Here is a 20957-nt window from a genome sequence, read left to right as displayed (position 1 = left end):
ATTCATGGTCTTGCCCACTTGGTTGGTTCGTAACCACTCACACCATCTAGATTGAGTTAGTGCTTCTACACATAGTTGCTGATGGAATGTTGTACAGTGTGCTGCATGTACATGCTCCCTTTTAGGGGAAAGATGACTGGATATAATGGAAACCTATGGAGCTGCATCCAAGTGGGGAGTGAAACGGACTTATACTGTACTTACTAAATCTTTAAACAAACGTGAATAAAAGGCACAAAACAAGGTTGGTGTAAGAGTTATCTGTGTTCATGGGATTTAGGGGGCCATTATGGAGTGTCACGAATGTCGGCTAGTCACACTGCTGCTTAGTGCTGCTTTCGGCGCATTTTGAAGACGATGACTTCGTCAACTTCGGGGACTACAGTTAAATAAGGTTAAATCAATCTTTCCCGTGAGCTTGCATGCTACCAGTCCTTCCTTTTCAAATGTGTTGCGCCTGTTTGCACAATTTCACAAATAATCATATGTGATTAATAGTATGACAAATAATCCCTGTGCACGGGGACCGAAACAATGCATGCCAACTTTTTCCGTGTTTATCACGTATTTTAACTTTCCCCGCTGTCTTGCCGTTTTAATGTTTTCCCGTAGAATATCCCATATTTTAATACTCTCATAACAGCCCTGCCATCGGGCCTGTCTCTGTGTTGCCCTTCCAACGAAACAGATGTCTTCAAATCATCGTTTTCCTTGCTTGAAGGCGAACTTAGAGTGATGTTAACCTATTTAAGTTTAACGGCGCGATTGTCGTGAGAGCACGATTCATTGGCGCTTGCATGTTCGGCCTTATGTCTACGTGCGCACCTGAAGCTACTCAGCTGCAAGAGAAATAATTTCCCCTGTTTGTATGTTCACTACAAGTTGGCCTACCATAACTTACCAACTCTGCACTGTAGACTGGCTATTTATATTTTTCTGTGAAATAAGCAAATGTATTTGTTCAACTTTATGAAGCAGCATTACGCATAGGGTACTTGGAACATAATATATTTGACAAAGGACAGATGAATGTTGCTAGTGACAAAATATTAACTTTCAGTGTTTTACGATGTCTTTGTCATGGGGAAGTGTTTTCCCCCATGCATTTATTCTAGGTTACTGTCAGTGACTGCCGTGAGAGAAGCGGGTTCTGTGTTTCGTTCATGTCAGTGACTGAAGCGGTGTCTGTGTTGTGTTGCGTTAATTTTTCATTGGGCATACCGTGCCGTGCCGTCCACAGCTCTTCAGTTCTGACAAAGCCAAAATTACTCCTTTTGAAACAATGAGTGCAGGAAGCGCGTTTGTATGGTTATATTGCTTGACGGGGGGCGGGGGTCCCAAGCAGCTTTCAGCCATAAGGCTACTTTGAGAACATTTCAATTCACCCGACACTAATATTCAAAATGTTGAAAACTATTTCGGCATAGGCTATAAAGCAGTTTAATTAAATGGAATGTTAGTTGTAAACAAACGAGCTACTTGGTGAGGCTTGGCCTCACAGATGCGCTCGTGCCTTAGATGGCAGGAAAAATCTTCACGATAGGCCTATTAACTAACCACCCGATTCACGTTGGCTGGGGGGAAGGGGGGCCATCAGACAATTGTGCCCAGTTAATCCGGCCCTTCCCCCCAAAAATCACACCTTCCCACCTCAGCTTAAAAGAAGTCAAGAGGACTCCTTACTCACAGACCTATTCACAAAGCTGCGGTTTTGAAATCCTATGCAGCTACAGGAGCTTCCAATCGCGAGGAAGCAATTTTGCATTGTAGGCATAACTAACATGCAATAACGCCGCCAACAACAACCAAAACTAGGCTAATCATTGTCAACATGTAAATTAAATGTAACATTATTGTGAATCAAATTAAAATGTTCTCTTTTGCAAACATAGGCATAGTAACAGAATAATTTAATAATGTTACAAAGATACTACATCAATCCGTATGTTTCATTGGGCTACTAGGCTATTTGTTTTGCCTTGATTCATTTAGGCTAGGCCTTTTTATTCAGGGGCCATATTCACAAAGAATTTTAAGGCTAAAAGTAGCTCCTAACTGGCGAATTTAGGAGCAACTCCTAAAAATAATGGGCGTGTCACTCCTAACTTTAGGACTCCTAATTTTTTCACAAAAAGTAATTCACGAAGCATTTTAGACCTAAAAGTAGCACCTAAGTGTGGGACAGCTTAAGTCGAGAGGACTCCTAACTCACTAAGACCTATTCATAAACAGCTTTTTTGTGGCATTTTATGTTGCGATGTTTTGAAATAGCCTATGCGCAACAGGAGCTTCCAATCGCGAGGGAACAATTTTGCATTCATAAAAGGGATGCAATAACGCCACCAACAACAACCAAAACTACTCATTGTTAACATGTAAATGAAATGTAACGTTTCATTGTGAATCAAATTAAAATGTTCTCCTCTTTGCAAACGTAGCCTAGGGATATGGTGACAGATTAATTTAATAATGTTGCAAAGGTAGGCTACTGCATCAATCCATAGGCCTATGTTTCATTAGGCTACTAAGCTATTTGTTTTGCCTTACTCTTTATTCATTTAGGCTAGGCCTTTTTATTCAGTTATTAATCATCTTCCGTCCTTCGCACTACTTGTGTAGCGCACGCATTCTCCGACCTGTCACCTGTCAGTCATCATTGGAAGAGAGGTGTTTGGAATTCCCGCGTTACAATCGTCAGCCAATCAAGGTGGTCACTTCAGACAAACTCGTGCATGAATAATGACGTCATCCATAGCCACGAAGACTCAGTTTAGGAGTTGTCTGAAAGGCTTTGTGAATAACTTTTAAGAGAAAACTCCAATCTAAAATCTTTAAGTGCGATTTAGGAGTAGCCTACTCCTAGTAGTAAGATCAAAGCCTTTGTGAATAGCCTACAGCCCCAGTTATTAATCATCTTCCGTCCTTGTGTAGCGCACGCATTCTGAGACCTGTAACTCATCATCGTAAGGGAGGTGTTTGGACTCATGCCCGCGTTACAATCATCAGCCAATCAAGGTGGTCACGCTTGCCCATTTACCCAAATTAATGGTCGAATATTACTGATGATCATTGTTATTTAAGAACATGCAGTGTGCATAGGGTACCAAAAACATCTTGCTCGTAAAAAAGCATCATAACGCACATTCTGGCGGGTCTGTTATTTACTGTAGGCTGCGCAAACCACATGCCTTTATTTTGGGCAAGCCTGCATTCATTCATTCATTCAACCTTTATTTATTCTCGGAGGGTCATTGAGGGAAGCCCTCATTTTCAATGAAGCCGAAATTACAGAAGCGAAGCAAAGCGCTCCACAAACAAGACAACATTCGAGGCCTTCTGTTGAAGAATTTTATATAAAGCCTGCGCTGACAGTAATCCTCCTGCCCCTGATAGGCCTACCACAGCTGTGGATAGTGTGGAATGTTCAAGTAATAACACAATCCAATGTGTGTCTCAGTTGTCCCCCGCTGACCACCTCACACATTTCTCTAGATTTTGCAACGAACGTACATGACACAATGCCATAAAATATGCCAGTTTTAGGACACAGAATAATGTTTGTAATGATACCAGGTAGGCCAGGTATTGTCGAAGGTGCATGGTGAAGTGAAATTCCTACTTTGGAAAACAAACATTTGCCGATATCATCGCCGATTATCAGAATATTGCAACAGATTCTGTGTTCTGGACTGTAGGTAACTTGTTAAGCCAGTGGTTCTCAAACTTTTATTTCATTCCCCACTTTGATCAAGGGGCATAACTGATGATAGTGGAGATAATGTGTTATCCCAAGGCTTTTGCAAGTCAGCATCTTCGACAGTAGTCTATTAAAAATATAAGTTTTCGATGTCCCAAACGGAGAGCCATACTTTATTGTTTTTAACGATCTGCTACTCACAAAAATGTAGGCATGGGGACATGATGAAGTAGGTTATCCAACTGTCATATGTTAAATTATTGTGATTACGAGCCAGTGGTTTTCAAACATTATGCGTGACTCGGACATCTAACTAAATGCAACAGGCTCATATCGTCCTCGCATTCGCAAAATGAGGACCAGTGTTTTGTCAAATTGCAAATAGCTATTCGTTTTAACTATTTTTTTATGATAGTAGCCTGTACAAAAAGCACTTCATACTATCTTAATCTTGGAATATGGGGAGGGAAGTGGCGCGTCTACAGTCAGCCAAATATGAATGTAATTCTGCGGCATAAAGCAGATGTATTTGTTTATTGTACAGAAAAATAAAAATTACATGTCAAGCAGTCAATTGACTACATTGCAGTCAAGAAGTAGGGCAAATTAATTTACGAAACCAAAACGTGGGTCATAGTTGTCTAAGCCTCTATTGCGTAGCCTGTTAAAAACGTCGCCAGATAGTATTAAATCGGCAACAACATTGTTTTCTGCAGAAGCCTACCCAAGGCTACAGATTAATTCTGAACAGTTATTTCTCTACTGGCTCAATTATCACACCACTGTTTTGATTTGCGTAGTTGCGTTAACCCCAACACTGACAATAATGTAGACAGCAAATTTCGATTTCGATTTTCGTGTAGTCAAGCCTTAAGCCATACCCAAGTAGCATAAATCGAGGTAATGTTTAATTATGCATGATTTATTTTGTTATTGAATTCGTAGGCTGGGATTACTCTCGGCAACAATTATGTAAGGGACGGCAGGCAGAGCGATGTACAGTGGCAGAGCGACGCACAGTGGCTGAAAGTGGTACTAAAGCTTCACGCAGCTTCACGCCGCGTAATGCGCGAATGAAGTGGTCATTTGAAAGCGATGCCCACTGTATGCAAATGAGGCATTATAATTAACCCATTGAGTGCCAAAAACGTAATATTACATTTTTCCTTCCTATGCGTTGAGTGCCAAAAACATATTACATTTTTAGCCTTTTTTTTAAATTACGAAACTAGACACTCTAACACACCTTATATGTGATTTTGGGAACTCTGTGATGAATGGAAATGAAATATATGACGATCAAAACTCATGAAAACCCACAATCTGGACATTTTATCTGGACATTTTATCATAACTCGGTTGCCGCTTTGGGTCGAATCAGTGACGCATGCACGGCAGCTCAAAACCAGGCCATTTTCGTGGGTCTATCACTAGGTGGCAGTCTCCCCAGGTCTCACTGATCACTTCCCGGGAAGTTTACTGGCAACACTTCATATTTCATGAAAGACGTTATATCTCCATTTCTAGAAAAAAACTGCGATTTTGATGAAAACTAGCCACTGTTTAGCTTGGGATTTCTCAGGAACAGAGGCGTGTAGAAATACACGGTTTGCACCCACTGAAAGCTTAAAGTCTCATCTTTTAAACAAGCCATTGTATGTGTTCATAGCAGAACACAGAATATGCTGTGGCTGTACAAAAATCATCAACAATGGTCTAGATTGCTGGCACTCTAGAACAAAGCTTCCGAAAACAGCTTGGCATTCAATTAGTTAAATATGTGCTAATTTGCATACATTTTAAAATACTAAATCTGAGCTTTGGATAAAGCCAAGTTCAAAATTCTTATTTCATTGTCTTAACATATTAGATGGGAGAAAATTACAGAGGGATTTATGGATATCTACTTTTGTTGTCATGTAAATAAGAATATACTGTAAATTTGTAGATATGTTTTTACGAATAACATGTCACATAAATCAGGCTAGGAATAAATATATCAACAAACCATTCTGTAAAAGTCTTGTAAATATAATTAGGTATACGACTGGAAAGTTTGGTGTATGTAAGTGCTTCTGAAGTGGAGATTTCATTCTCAGAGTGGAAGAGTAAACTCATTTTGAGAAAACAGCCTTGAAACACAGCCAATGAGATTCCGTTCTCAGCCTAGACTCGCCTTTGAACTTTCGCGATTGGTTGCTGATACAAAGGAAGTGTCCCTATTTGAATTGCACAGCGTCATGCAGGAAGAAAAGAGCTTTCCAATGGTACTACACATGTGCAGTGCATGAAATGTTAGAATGCCAACTTTTGGTGAATTTAGGTGGACATGTTAAGGTAGCAATCTAGCACAAAAACTCGAAATTGGCCAGTGCATGAAAAAACAATGTGTTCACCTGCCATGTCTTGCCTTAAGACCAACATACAAAAAAATGTGGTCCTCCTAGGCCCTACGGTTCTCAAGATATTCACAGAAAACTGTGTTCGCCCTACCCTCCTTTCAGGGGTTCAGTTCAGGGGGGACGGGGGTTTGGATCAAAGCAAAAAACAACGGTTCTGTGTTAGGGATGTAACGGTATGATAATTTAACCTCACGGTTATAGTGACCAAAATTATCACGGTTTTCAGTATTATCGCTGTATTTTTAAAAGTGTGTTCAATATGTTCAGAAAGCACTATTAGGCCTACACAAGCTGAAATAGTTTCAAAAAGTGTGACAGCATTTACTATATTACAAAATATAGGCAAGACCTTATCAAAAGTGCAACATTTAACAAGGGATGCATTTTCACTTGGGGGTGCTGAGGGAGGGTAAAAAAATTGTTACTGAGTAGATGTGATTTATTCTGGTGCAGGCCTACATCCTGACTGCACAAACAAATCTGGCTGAGCTGAGCATTCTTAATTCATAGCATAACGTTACCGTGGCACTGTGTGTTGTCCCTTTCACTTTTTCCTTGGTCATGTTTAATTAGCTTTGTGCTACAGTTAAATCCATCAAGTAGATAACAGAATCAGTAGGGTACCAGTTTTGTTTCATTGTACCAGGCCTACTGTATGTCAAAAGCAGGCTTGGATGAAGCTGGGAAGGATTAAACACATGATTTCCACACCGTGGTAATCAACCGTGATAATCATGATATTTGAAATGAAAACGGTAATTGTTATCGTCAACATTTTTTTCGCGGTTTACCATTATACCGGTAATCGTTATATCCCTATTCTGTGTCATCCTTGTAGAGCTACATGCCCACCAAGTCTTTCAGTATCCCGGGAATCATTGACACGAAATTACTGAAGAAAAAAAAATTCCGGTGGAAATTTTTTTTCATATAGTTAGCTTTGCTGCGGTCATAATAATATGGAAGAATAATCAGAACAAAAACAATAGGTTTGCCGCAGTTTCTCTGCTTGGACCCCTACTAAGAAAAAAGTTGGTAATATCTTTCACAATTACTTTCAGATAAATATGCCTTTCAAGAGCACAGATATAGCTGTAGGCTGCTGATTACCTGTAAGCAATCATTGCTATGTTGTTACATAGTCATAAATATGGACATGACCGCTTCATGGAGATTTTAGGGACATGACAACTGCACTGCTCGATTGTTTCTTTTTTGCAATCAAAACACCAAGGAAAAAGTTTTCGTTTCTGTGGCTATGGCTGGGAGCGCGTTGGCTCTGCAATGGGCTGGATATGTCAACGGGGTAGCCTAATCTTAGGTGAGTGACTCCACGCAAAAACACAAAGTTTATAATGTTTCGCCACATTATTTGGGTTAAACGAGCATGGTGGTGTCTCGTAAGGAAGCAACTCGTGTTCCATAGGTGTTGGAATGGTTTTCTGAGTGTGTTTAGAGGCCCCAAATTAGATTAAATCGCTTGCCCCCATAGCTAGCTGTATAGCTAATTTCGAAACGCTGGCAGCCAGGGCTGATCTCCGGCTTGGTCAAATCAATTGTTTTCGGGTTTTTTTGCTTCACCCAACACGAGGTGACCCTAAGGAAAATGATTTTGGGGTTAAAAATGGCCGGATTTCCCCTTTAATGTCAAAGTAAAAGCAGATTTCTATAAAGTAATGTTAAATAATGAAAAATATACAATGCAAAATAAGCGATTGCATAAAAATGCACCCCCTTCAAGTCAGCATTTAGTAGATGCACCATTGGCCGAAATTAAACCATGGAACCTGCGTGGATAGGTTAAAATTAGGCCTGCACATCTGGATATTGCAATTTTACACCATTTTTCTCTACAAAACTGCTCAAGCTCTGTCAGTTTGGAAGGGGATCGGGTTTGAACAGCCCTTTTCAAGTCCAGCCATAGATTTTCTATATGATTGAGGTCTGGGCTTGACTCTGCCACTCCAGAACATTCACCTTGTTGTCTTTAAATTGTTTCTGTGCAGTTTTTGCATTATGCTTCTCATTGCCTTGCTGGTCGTAGTTCTCTTGAAGACTGAATCAGATTGTCCTCCAGGATTTCCATATATTTTGCTGAATTTATTTTTCTTTTACCTTTACAAGCCTTCCAGGGCCTGCTGTCGAGAAGTATCCCCAAAGCATGATGGTACCACCACCATTCTTCAAATTAGGTATGGTGCATTTTTGGTGATGTGCTATGCTTGATGTCTGCTAAACATAGCATATTCTGATGGCCAAAAAGCTCAATTTGGTCTTATCAGACCAAAGAACTTCCTTCCATCTGACCTTGGAGTCTCCCATGTGTCTTTGGGTGAACTTAAGTCGAGATTTAATGAGAGCTTTGCCACTCATCCATAAAGCCTTGACTAATGAAGAACTCGGGCAAAAATTGTTGTATGCATACTTTCTCCAATCTCAGCTACTGAAGCTTTTAACTTGTCATAGTTTAAGTTTAAACTATGCTCCAAACAATTACACTAGTTTAGTAAACCTATTAAGTTAAGTATTTTTAGGGCCCGAGCACTGACCGAGATGTGCGAAGCCCTATTGTTTTTGTAAGGATTATTATTATTCTTTTTTGGGGGGTCGGGGGGGGCTGACTGCCTTTTTTGAGGTAGTTCCCATGGTCGAAATCTCATGAAATTTGGTACACACGTCAGTCATTGTGCCAGCTACTCAGGGACAAAGGCTTGGCCCCGGGCGTGGCCCAGGGACTCGCTAGCGCCCCCTTATGTGACTCATCCCATGGTTGGCATATTTCTTCAGCTACACACACCAAGGGTAGGTGTCTCCCCAAGATGAACAACTTTCGTATGTGCAATGCATTAGCCACGCCCAACAGAAAGTAAGGTATTTGTGATTTTGTGCGCACTAACATATGATTAATTGTGATGCCAAAAGAGGCGCTTCCCATGAGCAAAAACTCATGAAATTTGGCACACACATCAATTGGTTCAGTGAATACATAGGGATAAAGACTTGCCTTCAAATGTGGCCCAGGAACTCCATAACACCCTTATGTCACTGAGACTTGTGGTTGGCATATAGTTTCAGATACACACACCAAATTAGGTAAGTGTATGTACCTTCCGAAGACAAACAACTTTTGCATATACATGGCATTAGTCATGCCCACAGGAAGTGAGGTAATTGAGATTTTGTGCGTTTTGGACATGATCAATTCTTACGCACTTTTCCTAGACTTTTGATCCGATTCATGTCAAAGTTGGTATAAATGATGCCAAGGTACTGTTGCTTCTAAATTGTGAAGCATTTTTTGATATGTTGTAATTTGACGAAATGGCAAAACTATGAATTTTAATACCCTTCCACATAAACAATAAATGTGTCATAATTCACCATGCATAGCTTGAAATGTTTTAAATTTCACAGGTCATTGAATACCATAGTAATGATGATATTCACTTGCCCATAATGCATATCTGGCACCAACTGGCAACAGAAAGAATGGCAATTACACTGATGTCACACAACGTTAAATTGTGGAGGGATTTTTGATATGTTGTAATATGTTATGATTTTAATATCTTGCCACATAAACAGGAAATGTGTCATAGAGTCACAGTGCATTGAAATGAACTTAACTGACTTAACTGATTGATCTGAAACTTTAGAAAATATTGGATATCATTATTGTGATGATATTCACATGTGTAATTCACATGCCTAGCATAGTGTCACCATCTGGCTAAGCAGGAAATGTGCCAAAAATGTTCAATGCTTTGACTGAATGATCTGAAATTTTACAAAATATTACATACCAAGTTAATGATAGTCATATGTCCTATTAACATGCCTGGCATAGCGCCACCAATTGGCAAGAGAAGGAATGTGTTTTTTCACTTCTGTTGGATATCATAATCAGATTCATTAGATTAATCAGATTAGCTGTGTATGACACCCAATCAACCAATATTCCTGTCTGGCGTAACGCCACCAGCTGGCCAAAGTCAGAATAGTTTTTGGAGTTTATTAACAAAATATTAGGTAATATAAATCTGATGATATCCACATGCCCAAACTGCCAACCTGGTCTAGCACCACCAGCTGACCAACAGGAAGTGTGCCAGACACTGACTACACATTGGTTAATTGGTAAGAAACGTTAAAAAATATTGGATATTATTATTATGATGATATTCACATGCCTAATTAATGTGTGTGGTATAGCGCCACCAACTGGCAGTAGAAGGATTTTTTTCCATTTATTTTGGATATTGATGTCAGATTCATTAGATCACTTATTTTGGATATTGATGTCAGATTCATTAGATCACAGTTTAGGTGCATGGCATCTTACTAGTGTCCTGACTTCACACATCTACACTGGAACACACATACACACAAACACACACACACACAGATACACACACAGAATCTGATACACAAAAAAGACATTGTGATTAACATGATCAGTCAAAAAACACATAAGTCTCACTACACACCACACACATCCACTCACTCTCTCTGTGTCACACACAGATACACATACACACACACACACACACACACAATTACACTGACCTGCCTGTTCATTGCAAACATTGCAAAGATCTGCACACACACACACACACACACACGCGCATGCATGTACACACACACACACAGGCTGACACAAAAAACTTTTAATTGATGTCACTAGTCAAAACACACACAGACACAAAGAGGCACATCACTGCAACCTACATATTTGGTGAAGTGACACCTAGTGAGTATCATCGTCACAGTGGAAAGCGACACACCCAACAGGAAGTGAGTGTTTCCAATTTATAAAACTTGCAAAAACAAATTGCACAAATGTCAGATATGTGCACTGACACTCGCATGTGAATGCATTGTTGGTTTCCGAAATGGCACAGGTCGGGCCCGTCATGGTCGTTTGCAGCTATATTTTATCATATATATTTTGATACAATTTGAACTGATTATTTCGTCTTTATAAAAAATGATCCGAGACTACTAGAGAGTCACAGTGTATCACAGTTTGAGAACCACTGGTCTAGTTAACCAACACCTTATCAGCAGTAGAGCTTTCTCCACCCTCTTCATTTTGTGTTTGTCCAGCCTTCCTCTTTTGGGATAGCTGTGAATTAACCACATAGCCTAATGTAACATTGTGCTGATATATAAAAAGTAGCCTATTTGCAGACCACGATTGTATGTATATCTCTGTGTGTGACCTTTTTCATAAAATTGAAAAAAATGTGTTGTACAAAATCCTATCACCGTATTAAACCATAGTGGTCTGGGTCATTCAACAGTTGGTTACAATGTTGCTTTAGATGCAAGATGGATTGGTGTAATTTGATAAACACTGAATTTGATTAAATATCAACCATCTTTTGCCAAATCACAGACTTCAATTTTAAAGCTGTAGTTGGCAAGTCTGACAGATTGAGGGGACTTAGCCAAAATGTTGAATGTTTACAACTCTCATGCCCCTCCCCCACTACCACCAAGCACCCTCTCATCGAGCTTGTGCTCGTCAGTGTGCACCAGACTACACTAGACTGTGATTGACAGTCAGATCTCACACAGCCCTGCTCTGATTGGACCAGAAGAACCGGGAGCTGTGGAATTTTCCAAAACAAATAACAGGCTCTAGGTGGAGGTAGAAGTGCTGGGTTTTTTTAAAACCGGCTGATTTATGTTGTTCTGTCGGAGCATAGTGTTGGTTTCAGTGAATATGATCAAAACAATCTTGCCAACTGCAGCTTTAGGGTAGTTACATTAGTTGAAGGTAGTGCTTGCTATAGGTAGGCACCATATTATTAGCATTGTTACAAGGCATTCAGTGTACAAGTCTGTGAACTGTGAATGTACTGTGAGTGGTCAGGTGATTTTAAATGTGGTCTTTAGCTGCATCCTCTTCAGGCAGTATCAATATCAGTATCACATGATTCTCTATTTTGTACATAAGCCTAAAGTGTAGAGTAAAAAAGTTGCATATAAGTGCTAGCATATGACCTATTATTTTATTGTGGGGTGAAACCACTACAGCAAACTACTACACCACAATGACATATAAAATATAATGTTAGAAGACATCATGTGTTACTATTAATAAACAAAATAGAGACAACGTGTCCGGATGTGGTTTGCTTGCATACAAGGATTCAGTGGATCTTGACTTCAAACACAGTCCAACCGACACCGGGGACTGTTCAAAACAACATTTAAAAATACTGTAATGCATTGCATTCGTAAAATGACACTCAGAGTCCGCCAATCATACTTTGAATTCTTTGGACTGTCTTTGGATTTTGAATGTCACAACAATCGATTGTGTTATGTCATTTTGATCTGTAAAAAAACAGCCATAAATACAATAATGCTTAAATCATGCCTAGTGAATGTGTATTATAAACATTACTGCATTAGTTGGAATGATGGGGTTTTTTACACCCCCCTTTTAAAGAAGATCTAGCTCTGGCCCACAAGCACTGCACTAGTATAAGTATGATTAGTGCCCTTTCATATTACAGAAAACAACATCCTAAGTCTGTCTGATCACTGTCATAAAGTGACATCAGTAGGTATGTCTGGTTTGGGTGTCCATTTAGGTATTTGGTATTAGGCAATTCTGATACTCACAGGGGTAAAATATCTACAATAACTTAAAATACAACAAAGCCAAAACAAAAGCAACAACCAGACTTGTTTGTAGACTTCAACACTTCAATCCCCCTCCCCCATCTCTGCACATCCTGCTGAGATAGCAGTCCATTGAACAGCTCGAACCCTCTCCAACTGGTGCTGTTCTCACCCGCTATGCTGTAACTGCAGAAACAAAAGAGGGACTAATTCTGCAGCCCTGTCATGGCTGCTCCTGCCACAGCCATAAAAAAAGTTGAACAGGATCCTCAAGGCTTTTTCCAGTAGGGCTTGTGATACAAGGGCTCTGAATAACTACAGTGTGTACTGTAATGGGTGGACTTCACTAATAATGAAAACATGTTTTTGTGTGTCATTTCACAATAGGCCTTGAAAAGTTAAGCAATGGTCAACTTCTTAACTTCTATCTATTTCAGTCTTATCCTAAACACTGTATATAAACTTAGTTTTAGACCAATTACACTAAAATTCATGGACATCTACATCTTCAATACACTTGAAAAAGTAACTATTCTCAATCTGAGAGAAACAAAGAAGTAGAACAAAATGATTGTTATTCTATCACATGAACTTTCACATACACATTACATTTCGCACATTACATTTTCTGACACGATACACCTAAATCTCATCCACATATGAACATTCGCTGCATTATTCAATGGACAAATATGGATATTGACCTGTGTAACTGCACTGCAACAATCTGATGACCTGTTGTGGTGCTGTGATGTCACTTCAGACAGTTTCACAAAATTACTGTTTAACCAACATTTAATTTTTTAAATCCCACACTAAATTTCACTCACAACCCTAGAAAATACCTGATCTAGACTAAATATATAAAAGTATAAATATTGTGAAATAACATTAGTTTGTGTAGCAATAAGGCAAACTTATTACACAGCTCTTCAGAGTGCTGCAGAAAGTTCCATTCACATGAATGGGCCTTCCCAACATTCGGTGGTCTGTTAAATCTATATAAATCACCGGCAAAGTATATAATCACCGCTGTCAATGGCAACAGGTTTTGTGCTTCCAATTAACTTCTTTCATATCACTCTGCAAGAAGTCTGTTCACTTATTGCAATGGAATTTCATTGAAAGTGAAAGTCAGCTACTGTAGTAATACATTGCCACAACACCTGAAACTGTCAAGTTCTATCTGTGTGGCGAACTATTTATTTTGTCATCGGAAGCCATGAAACGGTAGCAACACCACCTACACCTACACAAGATTGCCAAAGAAATCACCAGTAGCAGTGCTGGTATGCAACTTTTAAAGAAAGCCCTGACCTGAATTTGGTAGGTGCAGTGGAAGACAGTGGGTTTGACACATTTCTAATGGTGTCATCAAATATAGATAGGAAGAGCAGTTAAATATGGTCAACTTCAGGTACATCACAAATACCTCTACACACAACAAAGGAGACAAACAGTTTCAGATTACTATTCAAGGTTTCTTGCCAGGCTAGGTTTTTTGCACATCAGCAATGTTCTCAGTGAAATGTTAGGTAAGCAAAGGAACAAAGTCAGTTTAGCTGTAGCCTTGCCTAGGCTTGTCTGCAATTGAGCATCCCAAGTAAAAGATGGATCAATTAAATTATAAATTAATTGAGTTAGTAACTGACCTGGACAAGCAGCTTGCACAAGATGTCCAGTTGAACATCTGGCTAACTAACATCTCTAACAGTAATCCTCCTTTTAGTTCATTGTAATTATTCATAAGGAAAAATGGCCCTATAGATGTACAACAAGATATTTATCAACATACTTGATAATTGACATAGCAGCCTGTGAAATAAACCAAAATAATCTGGAAGAGAGGGCTAAGAGAGGTGAACACCACACAGCTTGCTAGTGTTGGGACAGGCTATGTCAAATCTTCAGCCTGGAATATCATGTGCTTCATAGAGAATGAATGAAATGTGAATAAATTAAAAACTATTCTCTCCCCCTTGCTGTTTATTCTCACATTATGTGGGTTTACATGGACAATTTTTTGCCATTCCGACTTTAAACTATTTGATTAAAATTAACTAGATTAAAATTCTAATCTGATTGGCAGTTTAATACCAATCAAGGCGTTATACATGTCATTTTTTTCTGATTCAAGTGTTCATATAAACCCAATAATCAAAGCATGCAGTTTTAAATGTAATTTTCACCCCAAAATAACAGCCTCAAATTAGTACACTGATCTACAACAGAGAGAATAGCATCTTGTATTGCACTGACTTGACCCTTTTCACCACTTTTTGATGCACAAGTTACCCCTTCACCATCAGGACAATCCGACAGGCTTTCATGGAACTCTACTCATTGACAAATTATGCTAAAGGGGTAATCAATATATACTGAAAAGGGATGACAAGGAGTAACCAATTAATGCATTATTGCTTAAATCTATACTGTAAGTCTTTTATTAAAATAAATGAAGGTATTATAAATTAATAAATGAAAGAAATGAAGCAGAGGTAAACACACAGCAAATCGTAAAACTCTACACCCCAAAACACTAAGGGTAACTGGCAATATAAGCAGCACTTTAAATCAATTTAAAAACACCCAGACCTTCTCGACTTAGAACATGTTCTGAAAACCACCATATGGCAAACAACACTATTCAAACAAAGCCAAATGTTAATTCATTATGTGTTTAATCTTTCCTGCTCAATGCCAGCCATTATCACTGTCTAAGCATGAAAAGTCATCCTTGTTAAAACATTCTTGTTCTTTTCTTTACAATGCACAGTGTTATAGTTCTCTTCAACCTGATATTCTAAATAAACATGAACATGTATGACAACACCACATGCTTTGTTTTCACCATGGCCATGTCTCCCATGCACTTTACAGTTTTGATCTCAAACAAGTGAGCAAACAACATAAAAACATGCAAAAACACCAATAAAAAAGTTTTTATGCTATCTTTTTGCAATATATTTGGTCTTAAGTCCCATTCAAACTGTAAGCAACTAGTGACAAGAGACGGTGCAATGTTAATGCGATTGACCGATTACAGGTGAAATAACCACTGGCAATGCAAAATGTTGCAGAACAAAGGTAAAATTATTTCAACTTTTGAGGCAACAAGCAAATCGCTTTATAGCATCAAATCTAGGTTGAATATGACGTTGAGAGCAACTATAAAACATTCCACAAAAAAGTGGCAAACTGTTGCAGTTTTAACCCACAATGCTCTGTGTCGGCTACCAGGACAAAACTGTAAATCAGTAGTTAGGGCTTTGTAAAAGGCCAGACTAAATTATTATTATGATGATTCAAAGTGAATGTATTTCAAATGTTAAAATACTCACCTGTGAATAATCGAAGTCTGAGAGTGGTGCTATGCTTTTGATGTAGTCAATCCGAAACTGGTTCTCGGGATTAGCTAGTGGAACAGGTGGTATTAAAGTGCTCATAGCAGAGACAATAGTCTAAAATGAAAAGAAACAAAAACAGGATAACAAGCACTTCAAATAAAATGTGTGGTGATGCAGAGGGTTATAGCTTACAGAACCCAAATATTCTGATTCATTAAACTTACCACAATTGCATCCTTAACATTTTTCCTTATGTCTTGTATTTTCTGTCTCTTTTCTCTGTACAAACAAAGACAAAAGAATCACTCCGAGTAAGATCAGCCTCAAACTTTCACATATTAACATACAAGTTCAAATAAAAACAGACACTGACAGCCATGTTGCACAAATGACATCTGAACTAAGTTGTATGATGGAATTCAAACCAGCATAAGAAGCGCCATCAAACACTATAATTTAATCGACTCTTAACATATTAATTTCTCAATACCACTTAACATTTGCCCACTGCAACCACAACAATATTGTATAAGCTCTCGCTGGAGGAAAAAGGGGAACATGTTAGAAATCCAGCAGCGTACAGTATTTGGTGTTTTATGGCTATGAAGTGAGCTAACGATAAATGAGAACAGCGTCGCCATACCACTGGACTGTGGGCCAAAAAAGCGCTGCAGTAGCCCATCTCCAGAATAGGCTACTGAAGCAGTTATGCTCCATGTGTCCCAAATGTTTTAGATAAAATGTTGGACAAATGATGCAGTGATATCACTGCAAAATTGCATGAAATATGGCCTCTTCTCAGACAGAAGTAGCCTACTCACTCTGCGTTAAAACCATTGACATGGAGAATCTTCATCTGCTTCACAATAGTGCTTTTCCCCGACTCCCCGGCCCCTTAAAAGCAAACAGAAATAATGCAATTAAAACATGTACAAATGAAACTATCGTTGTGATTAACGAATGTAATAATAAATTACAATGTTTTCACGATCAAAGCGGCATCAGGCTCGACCACCATGACACACGGAGGACCTGTCAAATGGCTAGACTATAACGAGCAGCTCTGAAAATGCATGTGTGGTTAAACAATAGCTTAAACCACACATGCCCAGGGCATTCTGGACATTCATGACCTTACCTAATAATAGTAGACGATGTGTGGCTTTATAAGCTTGTCTTTCTTTTTGCAACTGTTTCTCTATTTTTTTATTGGCCTCGCGTTGTGCTTTTTCGTCGATGCGTTGGTCCTCCGTCTTACTGTTACCCAAACAACCCATTTTCCGTTAACCTATCCTTTCGATCGAAATGGTAGGCTATATATTGCTGCCAAATTAGAACAGAAAAATAAACGCACAAACAATGGTGCGAGAGGACAAAATCAGTGCGACAGTGCTTCGCCGCTGAAACTGCTCCCAGTTATAATGCCGTTTAAACCGCAATCAGCCGGACCTTAGACATCCGTGTAGGCTACTAATCCAACCAATTCTAGCCCACAAGTGGACACACAGTCCCCCCGAGAATTGTACAAATAGCTAACTATGGCAGAAATACTGTGAGCAAATCGCATTGTCCTTCTATTTTCCATGTATTTTTCTATCAAATTTCTATCAGGATTTCTGTGTCTAACTCAGCACTGCCTCTCTCTGTGGCACCAGGAAGTAACCCTGAACCATTGAAAAACCGTTAGCCTACAATGCAGCTTTTAACACACCAAGACCTGTTAGACCTTTTGGATAGCCTATTCATGTGTCTAATAGGTGAAGTTAAATAATAACATAATAACATGACTAAACTGACAGGTAAACCGTGGAGTGTTTCTGTTCTAATAACTGCGTTATGACGCTTGCATGGCCTGGTCTGGACTAGGCTACTGGACAAGACTAGTTCAGTTTAAGTTACTATAGTCATTATAATGACTGGCTACTTTTATCGCACTGTAAGTTACCAACCCAGTCAAGGCCACCTGAAACTAATGCAGAGTGTAGCCAACCACGACATGAGTAAAGGCTCTTAAAATGTCTACAGATAAACACAGAAGCTATAAATCAACCACAAATGTTGCATTCCTTTAATGTGAAACCTCGCATCCTAGAGTATGGTCTGGCAGGGTCACAAAGACAGTCTTGAACTAGTATTCTCTCTGAAAATGTTGGGCTTTTTGCTTATCTGTGAACAAAACAAAACCTTTTCCCCATAACACCCTTACTGGAAACCAGAATTCACTACACCTCATCTCTTAAAGGCCCATGTATTTTGTCAGTAGACTAGGCCAACTTGTCAGTATAGGCCAACCTTACGCAAGTGTCCAATTTGTAGCATGACGGGACTTAGGCTTATACTCATTGAAAATGAATACAAATCCAATTTATTGACAAGTTACTACGAAGACAAAGCCAAAACCCCCCAAATGTGCCTATTCTAAAAATATCAAGAAAGGACAGAGATTATGAAGACAGTACTCCCTCTGTTGGTCATATATGAGCCACTGCATTGTATGAGGTTTCCAAATTAAAGCAGCATTTTCCACAATCACAGAAACACTTTTGGTCGAGAGCTAGCATGCTCAAATAAAAAGAAAGGTATCTGCCAACAACTGAGAGCCACAACTGAAATTGATACAAAGCATGACTACTAACATAGCCTAGTGTCTTTCTGCCAATATATAGCTGGCGACGTGGTATGTGTGTGAAAGCTTGATAGTGGCGCCCTCCTACCATAAATGTATTTGAAGATGATAGGTCAACCAAAACTAGGCCTAGTTGCCTAGCTATATTATATAAATAAGTTGTTCTACAGTTGCTTAACAAAGGGAAAAAAAGAGAACTCACACAAATTCATGTGTACAAGTCTACAAGTGATGAACATATGCAATGTCTTAAAAGCTTGTTTGCTGTGACATTATTATGCTAAAAATAGGCTGCTTCAACAGTGAACCATCCTGCTTCTTTAGTTCAAATACAAAATTATATTTGTAATTCTTTGGGTGAGAATGTTTTTCACTTCACACAATAAGTGAAAAAGACTTGCACACTGCCTTTGAACGACTCAACTTTCAATAGAAAAAAGACACAACGTTTCGATCTTACGATCTTCTTCAGGCATCTTAATGAATAGAAAAGCACTGCCAGTATAAAAGCACAAAATGGCCTGTACAGATAATTAGGACAAGTGATGTCAATCAGGTATATTAGGCTATTAAGCAATTGGCATGAGTACGCCCATTTGAGGGCAGGGCAACACCAACATTGGCATACAAAGTACACCTACAGGTGAAGTTGATAATATCCCGCCTCTGAACACCAATAGACTAGGCATTACAATCAAAAACAAAGACAACAAATGTATACAAATGCAAAGTAAATACAAAGAAAACAAAAATAATTACAAAAAAGGTTTTAGGTCAAAATCTAGATTAAGGCCCTTGGGTGATAAGGTGTTGAGAGAAAAGATATAAAATGCTTCTCTTCTCAAAAGGATGTTATTAATGTCCCTTCCCCTTCTAGGGGCTTTTACATGTTCAATTCTAATATATCGCAGTGTGGATAGATTATGTTTCACAGAATTAAAATGTACAGCTACAGGATTTTTTATATCATTTGTGCGTATACTACTTCTGTGTTCAGAAATTCGAGTTTTCAGACAACGTGTTGTTTTACCTATGTATGCCAATCCACAAGGACATTTAATCATGTAGATTACATTTTTAGTGTTACAAGAAATTATGCCCTTAATATCAATTTTTTTCCCAGAGTGTGGATGGGTATAGTAGTGACATTTAAATGTAAAACCACATTGTGCACAATTTCCACACTTGTAGTTACCAGATGGAATAGTAGATAAGAAGTGGGAGGGTTGTTCGGGTGGCAAATCCGCTCTAACAATTTGATCTCGTATGTTAGGAGCACGTTTGTACACAATGCGTGGAGGATTGTTAAATGCTACTTTAAGGTTGGGGTCAGATTTTAAGATATGCCAATGTTGTTGAACAATGTCTTTAAATGAGTTTCCCACTCCACTATCAGATTTAGTTCTCCTCTTATTGAGGCAATCACTTTGGTTAACATTTTTAAATTGTTCAACTGCATTTTGAACCCAATCTTCTTGATACTGCCTTTCCCTGAATCTTTCCACCATATCATTACTGTGTTTGGCATAAGAGTCCTCTGAGCTACAGATACGACGTATCCTGTTGAATTGACTGATTGGAAGGCTTCTTTTGAGAGCAGTTGGGTGGAAACTTTTTCCACTTGTATGCCCTTTTTGATTTGGCACCTGCTGAAACACTTTTGGATGTGCACACTTCATAGTATGCTTTGAATTCACACAATAAACCAGTGCTTTTTCTAAGTTTGGGGAACAGAAGACTATTTTACCTGTTGGCTATGCTACTCAATTGCTCTGTTAATTATTCTAACATTGGCATAGCTTCAATATGCATAATTTAAAATATTTGTGTTGATAAGATTAATTAAATTATAAAGAAATTAAGTCCATGGGTGTATATTTTAAAAGTGTTTCATTTAATTTCACTTTGTTTTCATCTCCGTCCAACCTAACACATGATTAAGACACTGCAGTCTATTAAACATCAGATAAATCATACAAGAAGATTTCATTTGTAATCCACATACAAAAAAACACTAATCCAATTACCAAGAAAAATGCAAACATGAAAAGTTGGTATCAGGTATATGGAGGAGGGAAATGGATGACATGCAATATATACAGCGGGGAAAATAAGTATTGAACATGTCAACATTTTTCTCATGGGGCTATCGGCTTGAAATTTTCACCAGATGTCAGTAACAACACAAGTAATCCACACATACAAAGATATCAAAACAAGTAAGTCCATAAATTCAGTTGTGTGTAATA

The 20957-nt window shown here is 38.7% G+C and overlaps 1 protein-coding gene across 5 annotated transcripts in view; it reads right to left on the bottom strand.

The window, feature by feature from the left end:
- LOC121723629 (guanine nucleotide-binding protein G(olf) subunit alpha) overlaps nt 1-20957 on the bottom strand; it is a 178815-nt gene that overhangs the window by 99975 nt on the left and 57883 nt on the right. For 2 of the 5 annotated variants that reach the window (XM_042109491.1, XM_042109512.1), the window contains exons 2-4: nt 16904-16976; nt 16307-16361; nt 16077-16196 (exon numbers count right to left, since the gene is read on the bottom strand). In XM_042109491.1, the coding sequence (XP_041965425.1) occupies nt 16077-16196; nt 16307-16361; nt 16904-16976 (248 nt within the window). Of the gene's footprint in view, nt 1-16076; nt 16197-16306; nt 16362-16903; nt 16977-17059; nt 17140-17220; nt 17739-20957 lie in introns of those variants that run through there. The other 3 variants (XM_042109499.1, XM_042109507.1, XM_042109523.1) reach the window with 3 other exon arrangements.

Source organism: Alosa sapidissima, chromosome 1 (assembly GCF_018492685.1).
Source record: "Alosa sapidissima isolate fAloSap1 chromosome 1, fAloSap1.pri, whole genome shotgun sequence".
NCBI classification, from domain to species: domain Eukaryota; kingdom Metazoa; phylum Chordata; class Actinopteri; order Clupeiformes; family Clupeidae; genus Alosa; species Alosa sapidissima.
Note: the sequence above shows the minus strand (reverse complement) of the source record. Positions and strands in the feature narration are given on the sequence as shown.